The sequence below is a fragment of the Carettochelys insculpta genome, chromosome 9, assembly GCF_033958435.1.
Source record: "Carettochelys insculpta isolate YL-2023 chromosome 9, ASM3395843v1, whole genome shotgun sequence".
NCBI classification, from domain to species: domain Eukaryota; kingdom Metazoa; phylum Chordata; order Testudines; family Carettochelyidae; genus Carettochelys; species Carettochelys insculpta.
Window position 1 is genome coordinate 27,453,981 of NC_134145.1, and position 24,141 is coordinate 27,478,121.

General features: G+C 40.7%; 1 protein-coding gene across 15 annotated transcripts in view; it reads left to right on the forward strand.

Annotated features, from left to right (window-relative positions):
• ADGRL2 (adhesion G protein-coupled receptor L2) overlaps window positions 1–24,141 on the forward strand; it is a 530,684-nt gene that overhangs the window by 465,147 nt on the left and 41,396 nt on the right. For 13 of the 15 annotated variants that reach the window (XM_075002830.1, XM_075002833.1, XM_075002832.1 and 10 more), the window contains 5 exons: window positions 4,097–4,897; window positions 16,382–16,678; window positions 17,200–17,303; window positions 18,118–18,303; window positions 19,307–19,345. In XM_075002830.1, coding sequence (XP_074858931.1) covers window positions 4,097–4,897; window positions 16,382–16,678; window positions 17,200–17,303; window positions 18,118–18,303; window positions 19,307–19,345 — 1,427 coding nt within the window. The remainder of the gene's footprint in view (window positions 1–4,096; window positions 4,898–16,381; window positions 16,679–17,199; window positions 17,304–18,117; window positions 18,304–19,306; window positions 19,346–24,141) is intronic. The other 2 variants (XM_075002844.1, XM_075002838.1) reach the window with 1 other exon arrangement.

Sequence of the window (24,141 nt, forward strand, 5' to 3'; positions counted from 1 at the left end):
TCTATAGAGAAAAGCATTATGTAAATATTATCAAATGTTAAAATAATTTTCTGTGCTGTTTTAGGGAGAAAAGTGTGGATATGTTCTTCTGATTGGGTATTCCTATCTACAAGGACTTTTTCTTTTTCAGTTATCAGAAGTATAGTGCCACAACGCGGCCTACGCTGAACTCTAACTTGTAGCCATTCTATTCCTTTAAATGTTTGCTTTGTTTACTTCCATTGGTACCCCTCTTGAATTTATTCTTTGTTAGTAATTATTCTGGACTCTGGAGATTTGTATGTATTATATACAATATTAGTTTTTCAAAGTGAAGATTAGGAAATTGTAACTGCATCTTGCACAGTGGTGAAATGGAAAGTAGTTATAACGTTAACAGAGGACGTATCCTAGTTATTGGCAGCCACCAGAAGGGTTGTTTATTTCGTCCTGTTAAGCTTTACCATTCAAATGCCTATCCTAATCTTCTGGTGTCTCACTATCCCTTCCCCTCTTTCCACTTCCTAACTTCCAGAACTACGTCTCTGGTGATGCCCAACAAAAATGCATTTATCAGTTCTCATGTTCTCTGTCTGGTGGGCTGTGTATGGGATTGCTCTTTTTGAACCTTCAGTGCTCTGGGCCCTTGTGGCACTTCAAAAGAGAGTGCGAGAATGTACAATGCTGAAATTACAAGTGGTGCAAATTGCAGCTTGCCCAGCACAAGAGACGGAGACATGTTAGCTCCCCTAGAACAGATTTCACAACGATTATCTAGGCCCTTTGGAGGTCTAGATGAAGGAAGAGATGACTGATTCTTACAATTTCAAACCTAAACCAAAAAGGTTTCCCTTTGTGTGGTGCCCCACCCCCCGAACTGGTTTCTTTTCTGTATCCCTTCACTCCCGATCTTTATCACAAGAATTTATTTAAAAACAGTCAAAACCATATGAACTCAGACAGTGACTTCCATTCTGTCCTTGAGAGAATAAATGTGGCTGTGTGGGAGTTTGTGGTTAAAAGTTATAGCACTCTCTCTTACATGCTGAAATTAATGTTTCATCCTTGTATAGTATGTAGTTTGCTAGCTTCTCCACATCTTGCTGACATGCATAAATACATAGCTACCTTGCTGACCAAGGTGTATTGCTAGAGCTCCCTGGGTTCTGTATTCATGGGTTTCATAATGAAATCCTTTATGAAAAGCTTCTTTTTCTTGTCTCTCAAAATACATATCTATTGCTGATGGGTTTTTCCCCCCTAAACTTCTTTGAGGAAAAATAATCATTTGGGATGCCCGGGTCAACCTCCACTAAAAATAGATTTCTAAATAAATCTGATATGCATTGCTTTGTCCTAAAATTAGTGCTATTGATTAAGTCAGAGAAATTGAGAGTGCACTACTTGACATTTCTTTCAATTTTGCTGCACAATGTATTTTGATTCTTTGACTGAATAACCAAAGTCAGCCCATGTAGGATTTATAAGCACATCAGAAGCACGACCTTCTACATTTAGGCATGAAATTTTATGTTAATACTTATTTGGACTCGAGAATGTAATGGAAAACATTTTAACAGTGTTTTATTCTGCCTGTTGCTTGGACTTTGAAGCATTTGTTTACTTCAAGAAACCCGTCTGCCCCTGAAAAACATAGAGCTGTACACAAATGTAGTCAGAGCAGACATGCCATTAATGATTTTTGTTATCCATGTCTTTTCACATCTGCCCTACTATTGCTGATTCTAAGCAGGTACACTATTCCTCTTTGCTGAGGAATAAGCTCATGTGTAATAGTTCATAGACAGTCATCTGAAAATCACTAGCAGAATTGTGGCAACCTAAAAATTCTGTTCTGTTTACTTTGGTAAGTCCACAACTACAAATGGAAGGAAAGTGTGTTATCTTGTATAAATGAACAAGGCTAGGAAAAATATCATTCATTTCAAAAGCATTGACAAAAATATTCTAAATTGTCCCCTTAAGAAATATTATGTAGGTTCAGCCAATGCTGTTCTCACACAATAACATAGTTAATGTTGTTAAATGAAACCAAAAATTCACAATCTTTTATGGAACAAAGAAATATATTTCCTAGATAATACCATGATGCTGACTCTGTAATAGTTGTACAGATAGTTTTGATATACTTCCTTGGGATTATATACTGTGTTATAAAGGAGTGGTACAACTGGCATTGTCGAGGTCACTAACTAAAATTGAAGGAACATACATCAAAAGGCCACTCCTGACAGTAGGAACTAGTTTTTATAGCTAGTAATTATTGTGAGGCTATTTACTGGCTGAACTTGGGTTGTAACACCTTTCATGTAACTAAATCTATTCCTTTAAACTTCTGTGGGAAAGAATTGCTTCAGTAATGTAACAACTCTGGTAATCAGGTTTGTTTGCTGAAGCACTTTCCTTTGCTGATGTGTGTGGTGATGAAGATGGTATTTGTTTTCAGTGCTTGCTATGATTGTCTTTACATGCTAGTTTGCTGTTTCGGGCTTAGTCGATGATGCAGGAGAATGCTGAATAAGCTAAATGTTAATTTTTTCTTCTTTTCTTCTTGCTTACTGTACTTTTGCTTCTTCTTTCTAGATATTTTCACTTGTTCCTTTTCCTCTGGTTTTGCAGTTCTAGACTGAGAAGTTACAATATTCTCAAGATTTACGTTCAGGGGGGAAATCCTCCAAGGAAAGCTAAAGGCAATGAGCTGCTTCATTTACAAGAAAGAAAAACAGAATATTGACCAGGGGGGATTCTAAGCACACATACCCACACAATGAATGTGTGTATGCGCACACACTCTCACACTCTCTCTCTCACACACACACACACACACCTTGTTTGTAATTTGTATTTATATTAATATATCATTTTTAAACAGCAACTTGATAGGAATACATGTTGCGTTTGGGAAGGGTATGTATATCATGCTTTAGTGAAGTTCTTCATTATTTATTCAGGTTCACTAAGTGAAACTACATGCCAACATATCGGTGTTGCCTCCTTAATCTACTAAAATGATTGATCCATGTTCACTTATGTAACTTTAGAATCTTTCTCCTGCTAGGTTTTCCTGTTGTCTGTTTCTCTTTATCCAATATACTGCAGTTCTTATTCTCCCTGTATTTAGCGTCTGTTACTAATTTAATCTTAGATTAATAGTCAATTTATGTTAATCTTCTTTCTTTTTTCCTTGCACTTTTTTATTTTTCTTCCGATGCTTAAAATAGAAGTGGAGCAAAAAGGTAAATAACGTATACAGTCCAAACCCCAGCTCCTTGTTATGTGCCTTATGGATGTTAACCTCCTCCCTTCCCCTACCCACAACACTCTGATATTGTGATAATCAGCAGGATCTCATAAGTACACCTCAAAAAGAAGTCAACTTTTGCAGTAAAGAGGCTTGGTTGCTTAAAGTAGGTGATGGGATATAGTGTCTGAAAAACTTGGGCTGGAGGGGAGATTCCCTTGCTTTCTCTCTTTCCCTTTCTGACTGTCATCCTTGGGTACTCTCCTATTAATAAAATGTCATCTTGCCTGGCTTCCAGAACCCTCTCCATAGCATGCCTTGATTACAGGGTTTCCTGGTCTGTTTCATTCATTGCTTTGGTTGTGTTTTGTTTTCTCTGCTCCTAAGTGCTTTCTCTATATACCTGACGATTAGTTTTGTTTCCTTTAATTTTAATTGAGGCACCTCCTTTTTCAGCCTCACCATTTCTTAAAGTTCTAAATAATTTCTTTTTTACTGAAATGACCTACTGCACTACTTCACACCAGTTAAAAGCTCTGGAGCATAAGTGCTGTATTTGCTAAAGTCTAAGGTGAAAATGCAACAGTAATTCCACATTTTTAGATGTACATGTGTGCTGTTGAGCCTTTCCTTGTACTAGTGAAAACACTTCCTATCAACTTTACATACTGGTACAATAAGAACATGGTAACTTTAAGAAAAGTGGATGATAAATAATGACAATTGCAAATATTATCAAATTAAATGAATCTTTTCTTCCTGACACAGTCACTATGACTAACCTAGCCTTTATTCTGTCAGTTGAATGTTTTAATTTGACATAATTCTTGTCTTACTTCTCTCTGTGACTGTTAGTTTTTGTTTGCCCGGGAACGTTGAAAGCAGTTGTGGACTCACCATCTTTATATGAAGCTGAACAAAAGGCAGGAGCTTGGTGCAAAGATCCTCTCCAGGCAGCAGATAAAATATACTTCATGCCATGGACTCCATATCGCACTGATACTTTGATAGAGTATGCTTCTTTAGAGGACTTCCAAAACGGACGACAACAGACAACTTACAAACTTCCAAATCGAGTGGATGGCACTGGATTTGTGGTGTATGATGGTGCTGTATTTTTTAACAAAGAAAGAACCAGGAACATTGTAAAGTTTGACCTGAGGACTAGAATTAAGAGTGGAGAGGCCATTATCAATTATGCTAACTATCATGACACTTCTCCGTACAGATGGGGAGGAAAGACTGATATTGATTTAGCAGTTGATGAAAATGGTTTATGGGTAATTTATGCTACGGAACAAAACAATGGAATGATAGTTATTAGCCAATTGAATCCATATACTCTTCGCTTTGAAGCAACATGGGAAACCACATATGACAAACGGGCAGCATCCAATGCTTTTATGATATGTGGAGTCCTCTATGTTGTCCGATCAGTGTATCAAGACAATGAAAGTGAAACGGGGAAGAATGCAATTGATTACATTTACAACACCAGGTTAAATAGAGGAGAATATGTAGACATTCTCTTTCCCAACCAGTACCAGTACATTGCTGCAGTGGATTATAACCCAAGAGATAACCATCTTTATGTGTGGAACAACAACTTCATTCTACGATACTCTCTGGAATTTGGCCCACCTGATCCTGCCCAAGGTAAGAATTTGCTTTTGCTTCTTCAATCCACTTGTATCATTATTGATGTAACCTACATAAAAACTTTTTTTTTCTTTTTTTTAATAGACCAAGTTTGGCAGACAGGGAAGGTGGATTTCTTAGTACTCTAGGCAGTATTACTTTATGTTGGTGTGACACACATAGAAATGCCTACTTGTTGTGCTAAATCTCAGGAGAGTTACTTTATTAAGATTAAATACTTGAATTTTGTGTTACCTGTACTAGTGGAGACTTGTTGAAACAAGATTTATTTCATTCATTTTGAGCCAGAAATCTGTGCTCTGCTTCCTGACTTTTAAATTGGTTACAGTGTTCGTACAGACGTTTTGACTTCTTGGCACTAGCACTTGAGAGAGATGTGTGCTAGGAGGTCCCTAGGGGACTGATAGGGTTAATATACAATGCCCAGTATAAATGTTCTAAAGCTTTTTCTACCCTGCTTGTGCTGTCTCCAGTATATGCTTAGACAAGATTATCCAGTCTCTTTTAGGAGATTATGATATTTTGGAATTACCCATTAGTCTTTTAGGTAAGTCTGTAATAATTGCAGTCACTCTGAAATGAGCATAGCTATCTCCATCAGCTTCCTCCCCGCTAACCTCCACCAAGGCCTTTTGGGACACAGAACTCATAAAAAGTGACTTCAGCAAGTATGACCTACGAGTCAACACCTAGAGGCAGAATAAACGTATGAAGAACTGTTCTGTATAGAACATTTTGGCAAGGGGGATACATGGAGAGGGAAGAATTTTGACAAGCTTCATTATTGAAGGCAAATGGTGGACTTCTTGTGTACTTAATATGTATATTTAGTAACTCTCACTTCAGAAATTCTTACAGTAAGGCCTCTTGAGCACAAAAGTTGCACCACTTCAGCTGTACTAAAATAGTCAAAATTGGTACCATTGCAGTACTGTGAGCTCAGTTACAGTGGTATAAATGTGCTTTGTACTAGTATAGCTATTCCTGGTACAGGAAAGATAAAATGGTTTGAATATAGCCACGAATAGATTATTTTGAGTTTGTTTTTGATTTTTTGTTTTTAATATGTTTTTGTTTCATTTTTGTTTTTAATTTTATTTTAAATCCCATCCCTCAATTGATTCTGGTACAAAAACTCTCTGTAAACTAAGTGGTTGGTTGCTCCACTGCTTTTTGGAACATTATTATGCATTGTACCTGGAAGCTGCAGGATGTTTAAAAATGATGGGGTCAATGAGAAAACAGTGAAGCTGATTCTATGTATTTTATTTGACTGGTGCAACTTCAATAATGTTCATTTTAGCATTGACACTCAAGTAACACAGACTTAGGTCCTGGAGTGTAGCAGACGCTAAGCTTTAGATCACTGGGTAAAGGAAAGTGAGTGAAGCAACACTTAGAGTAAAAAGCTTTTTGAGCCCTTCGCTAGGATAACTCTTCTCTTCCTTACCTAGAATTTAATGTTAACCACAGAGTTTTCACTTTTTGCCTATGGAGGTATCTTTAGAAAATGTCTGCACTGGTTTGAGAGCATGTGTGTAATTACACTGCTACATTTCTACGTTTATTGAAGGACAGTGAGCGTATATTGATTCTGAATTTTATTTTTATTACAGATATGCAAATCTGTGTACGTGTATATACTAAGTCTCTGAATGTTCATAGGTACAAAATAGTTCCCCCTTATTTAAGCCTATTTAACCCTTTGTGTGTTCACGCGCATGAGTATAAGAACTAAAAATAATTTTTCATTGTCTTCTTCAGTCTACAGTTATATCTACACTGTACCCGAGAGAGTTCTTCCCAGAGCTAGCCAGCATGCTAAAAATTGCAGTGTAGCCAGGGATAGCCTGAGTAGTGGCTCAATCTAGACACCTGAGTGTTCTTTTCCCCCTTTCCTCCTCCCCACCCTGCATCCCAAGCTGCTGCCCAGGCTGTCCCTGACTCCAGTCAGGAGTTAGCTAGCACAGATCTGTCTACCCATGCTGGGAAGCATGCACAGAGCTTCAGTGTAAACATATTCTAAGCTAGCTCCTCACAGTTAACAGAATAGTACATGGAAGAGGGAGCAAAGCTGCCTCTTATGAATGCCCTTTAGATACACAAATACAAAGGCTTAATGGGATTAGAAGACAACCCTTGAAATTAATATTTTGTTTGTATAAAAAGTTCAGGTCACTTTAGTGTCCACATATTCATTTAATCTGAGTAAATTGACCATCAGTTTCCTTCTTACAGTGTGATTTGGGTGTGTGCACGTGTAAGACTCTCTTTCTTTCTTTCTTTCTTACTGTATGCTGGAGATCCAAGTTTGAAGTCATTGGGTTCTCTAGAGGGATTTTGTTTTGGGTGGGGGCCGGGGGGGGTACTTGCACAAGATCACTTATGAGGACTCTAAGTGCACACTTATCTTTGGTTCTCATTCCCGGAGGGTTTTGTGACAGCCAACAGTGTAACTGGGCTCAAAAAAGAATTAGGTAAGTTCAGGGAGGACAGGTCCATCCCTGGCTATTAGCTATGATAGAGATGCTTCCCCTAAATCTCTGATTGCCAGAACCTGGGACTGAATGTTGGGCTGGATCACTTGATAATTACCCAGTTCTGTTCATTCTCTCTGAAACATCTGGCATCACTCTGTCCAAAGACAGGATGCCAGGTTAGTCTATTGGTCTGACCTAGTATGGCCTTTCTTACACTTTCACTGCCTGTTCTTCTTCAAGTGCTTGCTCATGTTGGTTATAGTCTGTGTGTGCACACCCATAAGCTCTGTTGTCAGAGATGTTTGTCCTAGTGGTATCCATAGAGTTGGCTGAGTGTTGCACTCATTTATTATGAAAACAAAAAGGCAGTCCAGTAGCACTTTAACAAAATAATTTATTAGGTAATGAGCTTTTGTGGATGCATCTGATGAAACGGGTTTTTGCCCATGAATGGGTTATGCTCCAAAATATCTGTCAGTCTATAAGGTACCACAGGACTTCTAATTGTTTTTGCGGACACAGACTAATATGGCTACCCCTCTGACAATTGGTTGGATTGTCTTGTCTTGCATCTTAAGAAACTTTGTGGTACTTTACAGCCATTGGCTACCTTCTTTTTAGATAATTTGGAGGTACTTAGGAATTAAGTGTTGGGTTAGTTTTGGGATATGCATATGTTCTGTTAAGTTTGAGGATAACATGGCCAAAATGGAGTCAAGGAGCACACTGGTGAGCTCCCTACAAAACTAACCCCAAAGCCTGGTTCCAAACCATGACAGATCTCATCTTGTGCATGCAAGTCCACCCTCTCACCACTGCTCATGCCTGCTTGCAATTGTTGGGCCACGTGGAAGCCTGCATTTATGTGGCCTGGCATGTATGTCTCTTTGGCACATGATTGGCATTGGTCTACATTCCCAACAGATGCAGCATGGGCTATGTGGTCAGGATCCTAGACCATGTATTGTCATTGCTGACCTGGTAGCCCAAACCTGTATCAGTGCTGGGGGGAGTCATGGCTCTTCCATCAGTGACCCTTATCTCCAATGCACTGGACCAGGGATCCGCAGCCTATATGGGCATCTAACCATGCAAGGTCATTGGTCCAGTCATAGTCATTCTTTGCCAGGAAGTGCTCAGACTTGGGGACATCCATCTCCAGCATGGTATCCATCTCGTAGTTGCTCATCTCTCTGGGGCCAGGAACACTTTGACAGATTGCCTTAGCAGGACATTCCTGTCTCAGCATGAATGCTCCTTCCATCCAGAACTGGTCAGCTTCATCTTCCACAAATGGGGAACTCCCCAAGTGGATCTGATAGTGTCCAAACAGAACAGGATGTGTCCCTTTCTCTGCTCAGTTCAGGGGATTTGCAGATGATCTCTGTCAGATGATTTCTGCTTCCGTGGTCGAGGCTCTCTTGCACACATTCCCCTTCTCCTCTGCCCCCCCCCACCCCCCAACCCTCAGTGCTGTTGAACCACAGTGTCTTCATGAAGATCAAGCAGGAAAGGTCAGAGGTGATCCTACAGTGGTAACTTAGAATCACAGAATGCTAGGACTATAAGGGACCTTCAGTGGTCCTCATGGCAGGACCAAGTACTGTCTAGACCATCCCCGATAGACACTTATCTAACCTGTTCTTAAATGTCTCCGGAGATGGAGATTCCACAACCTCCCTAGGCAATTTATTCCAGTGTTTGACCACCCTGACAGTTAGGAACTTTTTTCTTAATGTCCAACGTAAACCTCCCTTGCTGCAGTTTAAGCCCATTGCTTCTTGTTCTATCCTCAGAGACCAAGAAGAACAAGTTTTCTCCCTCCTCCTTATGACACCCTTTTAGATACATGAAAACTGCTTTCATGTTGCCCCTCAATCTTCTTTTTTCCCGACTAAACAAGCCCAATTCTTTCAGCCTTTCTTTGTAAGTCATGTTATCTAGACCCTTGATCATTCTTGTTGCTCTTTTCTGGACCCTTTCCAATTACCCACATCTTCCTTGAAATGCAGCATGTCAAGACTGGTTCATTGCACAGTCAGGGCCTCCAGTTCCAGAACCATGGCAGTCTTCTGTATTCAAACCTGTCAGTGCTGCACCTGATGGACAGGCTATTACATGTCGAAGTTCAGAGGAGCTGCAGTATTCTGCAAGTGTCCAACAGGTCTCACAGGCAGGAGACAGCGTTCTACCTTCCTGGCCAACTGGAAGCACTTTGCCTGCTGGACTTCATATAAAAGTATTTGGCAGTTAATCCTTGTCTGCCTTCTGCATCTCAGGCTACAAGTTCTGTCCCTTTTGTCTATCAAGGTTTACTTGGCTGCTGTCTTAGTCTTCCATCCATCACTCAAGGGTAGATCTGTTTTTGCCCAGGACATGACTGCTAAGTTCTTTAAGGGTCTCATATTGTCACAGCTCATGGGACCCCACCCTTGGACACTCAGGATTTTTGCTCTCTCCTACACTCTTTGAAGGTCAGATTCCTGGTTGCAGTGACATTTGCCCTCCGGTCTCTGAGGTTAGGGTGCTTACCTCACGGCAACCTTATATGGCCTCTTAAAAAGACAGTCTCAAACTGCAGTCAAGGTTTGCTTTTCTGACCAAGGTGGTCTCACTGTTTCAGATGAGCCGGGATATTTACTCATCTGTCTTAAGCCAAAGTCATGTAAATCAGAGGAGGATTATATACCACATTTCGTAGATGTCACAAAGAGTATTAGTCCTCTGCATTGAAAGGACCAGGCCATTCCATACATCGATGCTGTTGTTTGTCTGAGTGGCCTACAGGATAAGTTTGTCCAGTATCCGCTCAAAAGAATAGCTTCTTGGATTACTGCCTGTGTTCGCTGCTGCTATGATCGGGCAAAGATATCGACTCTGGCAATTGCAACTGCCAAATTACCCACAACAGAGATTTCTTAAGCAGCTTTCCTGGCCCAACTGCCTATCGATTACAGGTGTAGGGCAGCCTTTTGATTGTCCATCCAAAAGTTCACATCCTGTTACTCTTACCCAGTGGGCCCGGGTTGATGCTTCCGTAGGGAAGTACAAGTGGCTGGACTTTCAACGCTGAGCCCACCACTTTTGAGTCACCTAGGATGGAATTAACCATGAGCAAAGAAGAAGAAATGGTTACACATAACTGTTCTTTGAGATGTGTTGCTCGTATCCCTTCCATTACCTGCCCTCCTACCCCTCTGACAGAGTTGCCAGCATGACGGAACTGAGAGGGTGTAGCATGGCAGTGCCTAATATACTGACACTTGATCATGTCACTCCAGGGGGCACTGAAAGCTGACCAGATACCACTAAGGCAAAAGTCTCTGACAGCTGTGTGTGTAGGTGCATGTGCACCTAGAATGGAATGGATGTGAGTAACACATCTCAAAGAAAAAAGGTTAAAAGGTAAATTTGGGTGTTGTTTCTACAGCCTTTGACCATAGCACCTTGTTGTTTTGCTGCCTTGTCCTATGACAATCTAATATTAGGCATTTAATAATGTCATAGAATTAGTGCCTCAAAGGCAGAAGCCAATGGCTTTGGCTTCTCTTGGAATGATTAATTTGGGGCCATTTTGGAAAATTTTGCAATCTCTGTCATTTCTCTTTGAAAGGGGAGCAGAAATGGTACGTTGAATTTTCCCAGATCCCTGATGATCTAGTATCCTGTTTCTGTTAACACTTTAGCTCTCCCATAACTTCCAAATGTTGAGTGAAAGGCTGAAGTCCTCCTGGGTAAAAGACTTCTTTGCTACATCTGACTCACACACCTGAAATCGGACATTGATATTGCTCCAAAGGTCAAAAATCTTGGAGTCGTTCTTGACCTCGGATCTGTGTTTTTTTTTCTTCTGATGTTTCCCTTATGCTTAATTCTGCCTGTTGCAGTTTCTAGAATATTGCCAGTATTTGACCTTACATTGACCCTGCCTTTGCTGAAACCCTTATCCATCACTTAATCACCAACACCCCTATTGCAATTTCGTATTTTACAGTTTTCCCCAATCCTTCAGGGAATTCAGAATGCTGTGGTCAAAGTACTCTTTTGCACCAAGAAACAGACCCCTATCACATCAGCCTTTTCTCTCATTCCCAGATCTTTTCTCTCCTTTCATCCATAGCGTGCTATTTTTAACTCTTGCTGCACTTATGGGAATAACTGCACATAGCTCTGTAAAGTAGTCTCTATGCTACCACTCCGTGCACAATACTTTAACACATTGTGTGATGGGCACCACATGAAAAACATGTTTTTAAAAAGTTATATCCTTAAATTAGTAATAAAATAGGTTTTGAATTAAAACAACAAACAGATGTGACTCAAACCAAGTGTGTACACCATACCAGATACTTGCCTGACAAGCTCTGTGGGTGAGGATATTCGTATTAGGAAAAATGCAGTATCACAGACACCACCAGAGTGCACAAAGGCAGTACTTTCTAAATTGAAAGAGGAGCAGGGGGCATTCTCAAAACAGGATATGCTGTTACACTCTAATGCTGCTTTGGCGTCAGAGAAATTCTTTTGTCAGTGAATTAGGGGAAGATTTAATCTATGTTCATTCCAATTTGTGCTAACTGTGCAAAACAGTTCAAACTGGAGTTCATTCTCCTCATTTGCAGCGTGTTAACTATCATTACACTTTATCAGATCACTGCAGGAAAATATAGCTGCTGTTGGGTGTGCATTGAATACAAGTCTTGATAGTGCCATTAGCTACGTCTTACAATAAGAGTATGTGGTTCAACGAAGCCTTTATCACCTCAAGAATCTTCCATGGAGTCAGGCAGCAAACTGTTAAAAGAAAATCAGATCTCTACCATTATCTCATGCTGCTGATTGATTGAGGAGTGGTCAGGGAGCAAGAGATGAGATAGTGGGAGCCTATTAACCCAGTTTCAACTGTAGCAATTTTGCCAGTTTACTAAAATCTTCATTATCATGCATGAGTCTAAATTGAGAACATGGCTATGCTGCTAATCTTAGATTCTCAGCTAAGCAAGACTGACTGGGCGACTTCTTCATACCTAAGTGTTGCAGGCAGTGTTGGTGATCTTTCCAAGTCGATACTGGAACAACACACCAGGTTACTGCAAGAGAGCCAATTTTCAGAAGAGGTTTAAAAACATGGTCCTTGCTACTTGTGGGGTATTTCAAATTCCACAACACCATTTTTGAGAGTAGGATATATTAACTCAATGTAAAACTATGGTACGCCCACATCTTGAGTACTGCGTGCAGATGTGGTCTCCTCACCTCAAAAAAGATATATTGGCATTAGAAAAGGTTCAGAAAAGGGCGACTAAGATGATTAGGGGCTTGGAACGGGTCCCATATGGGGAGAGGCTAGAGAGACTGGGACTTTTCAGTTTGGAAAAGAGGCGATTGAGGGGCGATATGATAGAGGTATATAAAATCATGAATGGTGTGGAGAAAGTGAATATAGAAAAATTATTTACCTTTTCCCTTAATACAAGAACTAGGGGACACCAAATGAAATTGACGGGTAGTAGGTTCAAAACTAATAAAAGGAAATTTTTCTTCACACAGCGCACAGTCAACCTATGGAACTCCTTGCCCGAGGAGGCTGTGAAGGCCAGGACTCTATTAGGGTTTAAAAAAGAGCTTGATAAATTTTTGCAGGTTAGGTCCATAAATGGCTATTAGCCAGGGATAAAGTATGGTGCCCCTAGCCTTCAGAACAAGGGCAGGAGATGGATGGCAGGAGATAAATCACTTGATCATTGTCTTCTGTTCTCCTTCTCTGGGGCACCTGGCATTGGCCACCGTCGGCAGATGGGATGCTGGGCTGGATGGACCTTTGGTCTGACCCAGTATGGCCATTCTTATGTTCTTATGTATCTGCATGCCAGTGTCTGCATTGTTACTTTATTAGCATAACATTTTCAAAAAGGCTTAAGATGCCCCAGCAGTCTGCACTATGACGTGAGACCGGGAAAACTATGCTGCTCAGAACTATGAAAAATACAGACCCCTGAGTGATGCAGTGAAACCAGCCTAACCCAGGGTATAGACAGAGCTATGTCAACGAGCTCATGTAGACACCCTAAAGCCTCTTAAGGTGGGCACTGTGCCCGTGTTGGAGGGTGTATGCTGTCTGGCCATGGCTTCATTGAAACATTATGGTGCGGCAGCTGTTGTGGGGGCAGCGCTTTGTTTCATTTTCAGATTTGATGTAGTTATCTAAGTCTCATTGAAAATTATTGGAATTTATGGGTATTTGGAAAGGCACATAAGAATCCATATAGGAACATGTGTATCCACATCTGTATCATAAAAATTATCCACAGATATCTGCAACTGTGTAAGCGTATTTACGGATTTGCAAGTCTCTTCCCTCAGCAGTTTTCTACCTCATTCTGAAATGCTCTGCAGTCTTGGTGTGCAAGCAGTTACCGACAGCTGTCACCTGTTGTAAAAGTTCTGGTTGATGGCATATCAAGGTTTGCATGTTATCTTTTTCTAGTGCCTGTAAAGACATTATCTAATGGCCATGATTCTAATTAAGTTGCAACAAAGAAGAGTAGGTTCCACTTTAGCACCTAGAATAAATGGAAATCTTTGATTACGTTGTGGGTGAAATCCTCCCCTTGTTGTTTAAAAACAAAATGACCTGCCTTCTAAATGCCAGATGTTTTTCAAAAGTAGTTTCCTGAATTGTGAGTGTGTCATTCTTTCTTTTTAACATTTTCTGTTGAAGATGCCTTCCTTTCCTGCACTTCCAGCTCTATTTGGATTATTATACTGTGCTGTTTCAGATATTCGTTGTCATTCTGTAGATAGTTTTATTAGAATAAATGTTACTTTTGTGATTGTGTTACTACTAATTAGACACACTATAAATAATTTAAAACGTGTTTCTTCTTACCAATATTTGCAGATTTTTTTAAAACCAAAGTAGAGGTGCTTTATATATTTTTTAAATAGATAACACTGAAAATAGTCTTGCGTAAAGCAGCAGTATGGCAGAAGATTGAGAGTTGCAGAATCAGCTATGTTCTTAACAGTCCCCACCATTGAATTTAAAATATTTGTCATGAGTCCTTTTACTGATGCTTAGCCACTTCCTGTAATATTTAGACTATTCTTGTCCCGAGACCAAAAGCAAAGGTCTAAAAATGACACTAAATGCAATATTGTTAATACAGATTTCATGTTTTTAAGTCATGGGATATATAGGATGATAGTTATAAACCATTTTTCTCCTGCTTCATTCTCTCCTCCCTACCTCTCAGCACCTGATTCAGCAGCAGTTACTTGACACTTCTTCAGATGATTGTGATGCTTTTGACAAATGTTAATTGAGAAAGCACTGAAAGCCTAGCTGCATTGTAATCAAAAGAAAATTACAGAGGTTTCACGAGATGTCATGCAAATACTTACTGGAAAAAGAAAGCTAGACAGGTTTGAGTAAGTTTTTGCAGCAGCTGGCTAGGTAAGAAGTTCAGCAGGATTACATAGGCTCTACTCAAACTGAATAAATTAAACAAAGTAAAATGAGAACTTAAGTTTCTTGTTTAGATGGAGAATATCTTGCATGTATGATTTTACAAAGATGTAATTTCCTCAAAAATTTCAGTGTAAATTTATGCTTTAGCCTGGTCACTTGATAATGTCTATAAAACATTTATCCATAAATAATTGTTCTAAGCAATTGTGTGAGAAAGGGATTTAATTTAAAAATGTGAAAATAACATTTGAAACTCAGCAAAACATTTTTTTTTTAAAAATTCCAATTAATCTCCTGAAAGACAGGTTGGATGCTTTTTTCCTTGTTTGTACTTGTATTTTTAATTTACTTTCAATTATGTATAGTTTTGGTAAGTAATTGCCGGAGGACATAAGAGGTGAAGATACTTAGAATAACTGTAGAAAGAGTAACAGGAAAAAAAAGAATCCAACAATCCCAAAACTGAAAAATGTCAGATCCATTTGTTTCCAGTATGTCTGTCTGACAGGAGGTGAAGTAAATTACCTGCCCGTTATTTATAAAGTCCTCAGGCCAAGGGCTTGTCTTTGCTTTAAGCATCATGCATACCTTTGAAGGTGCAGACATAATAAGATGCAGCTGCATTTTTCCACTGGCTCCTATTGCTGTACTCTTGCTCAAACTCAGTTGCACAAATTATGGTGATGAGTGCCCAATCGAACTCCAAACAGACCTGGTCAGAACTTTATCAGTACAAGGCTTATCTGTTAGTGCATTCCCTGTGTGGGTCAGCAGAATCAATATATTGTGGGTCTTGGATCAGAAATTATTTGGCCTAACCCAGCGTTGCCTTGACGCAGAAGATTAAGCTGCGTTCTTGCCACAGGCTGAAATTGCTTGTTTCTTCATGCCTACTTTATTTAAAAAAAAAAAAAAAAAAAAAAAAAAAGTTAAAAACCCAGGATGTTCAAAAATGAAGACAACACATATATGTTAAGCTTTTCTTCTGTTGCAATCTAATCAAGCAAGAATGATGTTGGGTAGGAACATGCTATAGTAATTATATTCCTGCAAGGTTTAGAGTGGGTGACTTGATGTTTTTTAGATGTTTAAATGATCTTATTTGCAGACCACAGTTTTTTGTTACACTGAGTTGTATTGTTTACAGAACATTGATTTAAATTATTCTGTCAGGCTGCTCTTTTTAAAGGTGTTTAGAACTTGTTTTTATGTGTATTTGCCAGGTACTGATGATTCATTACTAGTGCCTCTCGGCCCTTTAGGAGCGTAACTATCAATTTGTATCTCTGACAAAGTGTAAACAGAATGTAGTGAACCAACATCATATTAATTTGAGATAGGATTGAAAAAAGAATAAAATTCACTCAGAATTTCACACTTAAAAGTTACCAGAGAAGGCATAAAACACTGATAATGAAATAAAGAAAAAAGACATGAGAATCACATAAAATCCCATCACTTTTTTTTAAGCCTTCTCCAATATTTTGATGAACAGTCCTTTTTATTATTGCTCTTATTTTCTCCCTTCAGTGCCTACTACAGCAGTGACAATAACTTCTTCAGCAGAGCTATACAAAACCACTGCATCAACCACAAGCACGACTTCACAGAAAGACCCTGTAAGCACAACATTAGCTGGTGGCACAAAGGAAGGAAGCAGAGGGCCTAAGCCACCACCAGCAGTTTCCACAACCAAAATCCCTCCTGTGACAAGTTTTTTCCCTTTGCCAGAGAGATTTTGTGCACCCGATGAGGCCAGGGGGATTAGCTGGCCTCAGACACAAAGAGGAATGATGGTTGAACGCCCTTGTCCCAAAGGAACTCGAGGTATTGCCTAAAGAGAAATCTTGGTCTGAAGAAATTTTTCAAATGGAATGGGCAACTCTTTTATGACACTTTTGTTTTGCTTAGGGGTAATCTCAAACTGTCATGATATTTGTCACCCAGAGCATGTAATGTTTATTCAGGCTTTGCTCTATTAAAGGCATTTGAGACTAGGTTCCGAATTACGTTATATACACATTTCCAGAATCCAGGGCAAACTTTAGGTTTTTTCTTGAACTGTAGAGAAGCTTGCTTACAGCTGCCTTTCTCATTATGAGTTGCTCTTTGGATATTTTCCAGAGGAAATCAAGAGATTTTTGTTTGTTTGTGGTAAAAGTCTGATACTTTACCCCGATTTGTATAGTGCCATTTGTAATTTACATTATTTTCTTACACTTTGTCAGTTGCTTCCGCTGGTGCTATTCAAAATTTAACATAGAGTATGGAGTATATTGTAGCTGATTTCCCATATGCATGCAGAAAAATGGTTTCAATTTCATTGTTGTTTTCTACATCTGTTGTAGGAACTGCCTCATATCTCTGCATGGTTTCCACTGGAACATGGAACCCTAAGGGCCCTGATCTTAGCAACTGTACCTCACACTGGGTAAATCAGCTGGCTCAGAAGGTTGGTTGGAACCTTTTAATATGATACACACTGGTGATTAAGGATTTTAACTCTGAACATGAATTATTCAGCTTTGTATGTTGAAACCATCTTTATTACTCTTTGTTCAGTTTAAAAGCAGAAAGAATTATGCGTACTTTGTCTGTAAAGCATTACTGAAAGCAATGTTCACGTGTTCTTGGTAAGCTGTTTTCCAAATTAAACTCTTTTAATGAGTCCACGCTTGCTTAATTTCATTCTTATTAAATTCAAACTTGCTTTTTTGATGTTCTGTAAAAGAAAAGGATATTCACCTAATAAACTGTAAAACGTACACCAAAATATACATTGTGTATGTAAATGTTTACAAAAAATGATAGAAGAAATGTGAGTTCTAAAAAAAGTGCACCAAAAATTATTAGAGGGCAGCATGACTTTTTGTGCTTTCCCTTTCTAATGAACATTACTGAGGTTTAGGAAAACTAAATAATTTGCCATTACAACCAGCAGCTTCAAATGCCTCAAACGTTGGTATGAATAAAAAGATTTACTAGTGTGTGATAACAGTGGTAAAATAAAAGTGAAGATGAAATAGAAGATCTGGCCGAGAATTACCAATTTGATTTCTGGTTTTGATGGCTGTTAAGAAAAGCCTTTGTGTATCATGGATCTAAGACGTTTTAATCTTCTGAGGTAGTTATTGGTTCAGTTAGTGGCAGATTTTAACATATGTGCAGATGGTTGGTTACCCACAACAAAGGTATAAAAAGAATCAGAACTGGGAGCTCAAGCAGAATTAGGGATCCTGTTGAGACAATATCAATTGTCATTTCAGATCAGGAGTGGAGAAAATGCTGCTAGTCTTGCCAATGAACTGGCTAAACACACCAAAGGACCAGTTTTTGCTGGTGATGTGAGTTCATCAGTGAGGCTGATGGAACAGTTGGTGGACATTCTTGATGCTCAGCTGCAAGAACTGAGGCCCAGTGAAAAAGACTCAGCAGGACGAAGTTATAACAAGGTACACAGCTTCCTACACCACCATTTGCTAGGATAATTTTTTTTTCCCGTTTCAGAAAGGTTACTGCCAAATCTCTGCTATATTTCTGCTGTACAAGTAAAGATTTAAAGGGGGATAAATCCACAATAAAGTGTAAATTTTATTTATTGGCTGACATGACACTCAGTAGATGACTGGGGTCAAATAAAAAAATGTGTGCATGCTTATTAAAATATTGACTGTATCACCTCTGGTTTTGGAAGAAGAGAACCTATTGAGCTCCAGGAAGTAGCATAATACAATAATTTAAATATCCAGTGATCATTTTGGAGCAGATCATGCAATAAGATCATGGCTTTTCATGGAAACCCATTGCAGGATCAGAGCCTTTGTTAGTCCATTTAAGACCAGAGCATTAATCACTAATGATAATCGGGTATATTATAGATGTGTCCATGTATACTGGCAAATACTGTCACAGATAAAAATCTCTCTTGCTGTTTTTGAAAGTGAATCATAATAACATTCCATTTTCACATTTTGGGGCTTGACCTTTAGGACATGGATTGCCTCTTGCCCACTGTGATTCAATGAGCACAATATAAATTAAGGCTTTTTCACCCAGTCTGTTGGAAAGACCACCCCATCCTTTTTCATCTTCCACTTTGGCAGCTACATTCTTGACATTCTAGTTAGTGCAGGAGTGGTTGATGGTTTTATTAAAAATCTATAGCTATCTTGCTCAGCAGAATTTCTCCAGAAACCCAGTGTGCACCTGTATCTACCCAGAGTTTGCACAGACCTCTCAGTAATGGAGGGAAAGGTAGGTCATAGCCAGGCGTAGGGTTGGGGAGCGTTATTCCCCAAGAATGTTGCATGGTTCCATGGAAGTACATTGGACTAAAACTATAGCTACATCTACACTCTGAATACTGCAGATTTGACACACCAGGCTAATTTTTGGATATTTCTGTAGCTTTCAGAATGTGTCTAACCTCTGATTTTCTTTTTTCCTACTAAAAAGCTCCAAAAACGAGAGAAGACATGCAGGGCTTACCTTAAGGTATCTCTCCTGTGCTGTCACCCTGCTTTCACCCTGCTTCAGCAACCTGCCACGCTTTATCATCTTGCTGCATGATCCTATGTATTTCAGTCTTTGATAAATGTGTTTTGTGCCCCAAATCAACTGTACAAATGTTGGCTTTGCACAGGTACAATATTTTCACAATAACCAAATGAACAGCCCTTAGAACTCTTCTCCCTTCTCCCCCCAGTCCAAAAGTACAAGAACAGTAGTGAGGACTGTGTTTTGGAAATGACAATATTACTGTTTCTTTGTGTTGTGTTTGTGGAGGGGAGGAAAAAGTCAATAAAACAGAAATGGTATCTTATTAATAGTTTCTCGCTTTTTCTGAGGTGCACTCTTATATCCATAAGTGTTTGTTTATTCCAAAGATTTTTGTTGAGAGTCATTACAAAAGTCAAATTCAGCAACTTAAGGGGTGGACTGCAAATAAAAATAAAATCATTCCTGTAACTTCACTGTGGAGTTTACGCTGAGTGCACCGTTACAAGAGGCATGCACTATATTGTTACCTGATTTTCAGTTTCTTGCAGATTCTGCAGGGTCTACCCCTGCAGGGCCCAGCGCCCACACAATGATGCTGTGCTGGTTATGTCACTGCCACCACACAGTACTGGTAGCGGAAGAAACTATCTGAGAGTGGATCATGTAAGTGGCTTTTTAAAATTATATTGCACGGTTTTTCAAAGTTTTTTTTTCACAATTATTAATTTTTGCTTACACCCAACGGGATATAATATCAGAGTAATAAAAACTTTGAAACACCGCACAACATAATAAAAAAAGAAAAGCCTCTTATCTGACATTCCTCCCTTTATATAGGACTGCTCCGGTCACCAGCCTTCACAGGCTGAAACCTTACATAGAAAGAGGAGCTGTTTGGTCACAGCAATAGTAGTTACTGTGAGACCTGAAGGGAAAAAAGAAGTAGGAGTAGGTAGTCATATTTCAAATAATAATGTTCTAATTGTCCCTTTTAGCCTGGTGAATGGGGAGCACAGCAGAGAGCGTTGGAGAGGATTGAATTTTCATAGATTAAATTGCAGTTCACCTTTCAAGATACAAGTAACTGGTGTGCTGCCCAGTACATGTGTCATTAGGACAAAAATAGTCTTCTGTTTCTCTCTTCACCCCCTCCCACCCTTTTGGCAGGGAGGAGAGAGCACCTCAGAAATATTATAATCATTTTGATCCCAGTGAATAAATAGGTAAAGTTAGATTGTACTGTAGTAAATAAGGCATGCTTCAAGTTAATGAATGCATATAAACAGTGAAGTATATAGATACACAAGAAACAGTAGCACGACCTTAATTTCTGACCGGTGTAATTTTCAGTGGGTCTCATGAGCGTCTCTGTTCAGACAAGAATAACAAACCTCTTGAAATTACAAATCAAAGCTGAGTTACACTATGCAAACGAAGCAAGTTCCTGCTTTGTGACAAGAGGATTCAATTGCACCTCGGATTAGAGGCTCCAATCTGTGTTTTTTAGTGACTAATGAATCTGGCCTCTGCAGACCAATTTCTGTTCCACTCTAGTTAATGGCTGCAGCAGTGTCAGAGTGAGCATTTTGACTATTCTGTCTCTTATTAGAGAAGGGGTGGGTGGGAAGAGAAAGCCTTTTAATGCCATTTCGAAGTATCTTCAACCTGCCACAAAGGTTGTGGTTGCTTGCAATGCTGGCAGAGAAAGGATATGAAGATGGATTAGGTTAATTAATCTTGGTCTGACAATAGCCTCTACCAACTTTTCACATTCATTCTTGTGCACAGAATAGTATTCCAAAGTAACATTTTTGTTTGTATGGTATGTTTTGTTTCCATTCCCAGTGTTTTTAAACTGATCAGATTATATATGTGCTTGATGACACATTATGACTAGGTAAATGAGACAGTGATTCAGCAATGCATGGCATATTCAGTGCACCGCTACATTATGCATTAATGTAAGAGCCTTCCTACAAATGATTAACTGATTACTGTGATTGATTGGATTATTTTGTTAAGAGAATGTAATGATGTCTTTTCAGATTCATTTCTGCCCTTACTCTTGTTCTATATGCAGTTTAATGAACCCTAATACATAATATAGTTGTCACAGTGTAGACTTTCAAATATGGGAACTTTGTTCAGTTTTGTGATTTGGCTTTCACAGATAACAGGAGTCAGTGGGCATCTTGTTTGCTCTAGTGATTTCCTTTGTTGAAAGACCACTGTGGAGGAATGAGAGTTAGTAAGCTTCTAAGTATTTGTCAACAGGTACGAGAAGGGGGAGAGTGTGAAGCAGGCTATTTAACTACAGAGGCAATTTCATTTCATGCCTCTTGTAATAAACACGTCAGTTTACGGAACTGTAACTTAGTCTGTTCTGTTAAGTTTGAGGATAATAATATTGCCTTTTTAGAATGCTGTCTTTGGTATTAGTGTTCTAAATGTGAATTATATTTTTACGTTAACTTCAGTTTTAAGCCTCAGGCAAGGCCATGGGCACTGGTGGTTCTTCGAGTGGTCCCCGTGGGTGCCGCACAATAGGTGTCGGGCTCCCCTGGCGCCGCAGATCAGAAATCTTACAGCAGTTTCTCCTGGATCGCGCCGCTCCCCCGCGCACCCCCGACCACGTGCGCGATCCGGTCCCGCCAGTTCCTTCTCAACCGACATCGGCTGCAGACAGAATCCGCTCAGGCTAAGGCCAGAGTCAGATTAGATAGTTGTTTTCTACGTGTAATTTGTCATTTTTGGTTACTAAAAAAAAAAAAAAAAAGAGAGAGATTGAGAGGAAGCAAGGACAAAGAGAGTATCAGCAAAAAAAAAAAAAAAAAAAAAGAGAGAGAGTGGAGAAGAGAAGAGTGGACGTGAAGGCCATTTAGGCCGCCCGCAGGCCGGTGATCGCTATTTGGGGTGGAAAAGCACGGATTAAGTGCTAAGTACCCTATTAACAGTAAAGGACTCACTGCAATGGCCTCTTCAGGTTTTAAAAAGTGTGAGTCATGCTGTGAAGCTATGTCGGCCTCCGTGGGGCATAGCGAATGCATCCGCTGCCTGGGGGAATCACATGTTACCCAGAAGTGTTCTCACTGTGCTAAGCTCACAGCCAGGGCCCAGAATGACAGAGACATGAGGCTTAAAATGCTCTTGTTCGATAAGGCTCTCCAGCCAGACTTGCCGGAGAAGCCTCACCCAGAAGGGCCCTCTGGGTTGCATAAGGGGAAGGCAGCTTCTCTGACCCCCTCGGTGCAGAAACGGAGGAAACTCTCCCCAGCTCGATCCTTGCCAGCGGATTCAGCGAGCAGGACAAGCGGCGCACACAGCCCCCGGCTGCATACTCAGGCAAGCAGCAGCGCACGTGGCAGAGGCTGAGCCTCCAGTTACAGAACAGCCAGCATGCGCGGCGCCCTGAGCGTCAGCGAGGCAAGCGCCGGACCTGGCGGCACTGCCGCAGGCAGCACCAGTCCCCGCAGCACCAACGGTGCAGGGGCACCAGGCACGGAGCCTGCAGGTGCCGGAGGAAGCTACCTGCGCAGCACCGCAGCTGATTGTGCCGAGTGCGGTGCCGACAGTGGGGCCGAGATCCCCAGCACGGGAGGGGGCGGTGCCAGCCCCACAGGGGAGGGGCAAGGCAAAATCAAAAATCCGGCACTGCAACCCATCTCTGGACCGGGCAGCGCTGCTGTTAGCACCAAGCCCTCCCCCTGTGATACACACGCCGCACCGAAGGCCTGTGTCTCCACTGGTTTATCCAGAACCTCCTTCTCCATTCCTCCAACCAATGTCGCCATGGCTTGGGCCACCTTCACCATTTCTGGGAGTGGGTCCCCTGGAGTACTATCACAAGCCAGTTTCACCTCTATCTGTGTCGTCGCGGAGGTCTCGCTCTCCCAGACATCGGGGGTACATGCTCCGTGAGTGGTCCAGGTCTCTATCACCGGACCCTTGCCCATGCTGCTATGGTTGTCCTCATCATGCTGAACACAGACACCGCAGGCCTACATCCAGGGGCAGGTCCCCTGTGGACGCTCTTGATCGGGGACGGAAACACAACTGTCTTAAGGGGAGTTAGTTTTAGAACCCCGCGACTTTCCTTCACAATCCTCCAGGGAGCAAGTGTATCATCGACCGCAGGAGCCCGAGGGTTCGAGGGAGGTTTACCCCAGTGGTTCCTCCTCATCCTCCCCAGATGAGGCCATGGCCCCCGGGGATGTCTCCCTCCCGGATGACCTTAAACAATTTCAAGAGCTATTTAAAAGGGTAGCTTTCACACAAGACATTCAAACGGCAGAGGTGCAGGAGAAACATCACAAACTCCTGAAAAATTTGAGACCCCCGGCTTCATCCAAAATTGCTATTCCGCTGGACAAAGCCATTATGGAGTCAGCCACTACCATGTGGCAGACTCCGGCCTCTATCCCGCCTATGAACAAGAGAGCGGATAAGAAGTACTTCGTCCCGGCAAAGAGCATGGAGTTCCTCTTTAGTCACCCACAACCAAATTCTTTGGTCGAATCGTCCCAGCAGAGGTCGAAGGCTTCTCAGTATAAATCGGAGGGATCGGACAAAGATGCTAAGAAGCTAGAGCTGTTTGGCAGGAAGGTATATTCCTCTTCTACCCTACTATTAAGAATGGCAAATTATGTGGCACACCTAGCGAACCATAATTTTGATAATTACTCCAGACTTACTCCCCTCATGGATTCACTTCCGGAAGACAAAAAGCCAGCGTTAAAGGCGATTGTTCAAGAGGGCTACGCAGCATCGTGGACGGGAGTCCAGATTGCCCT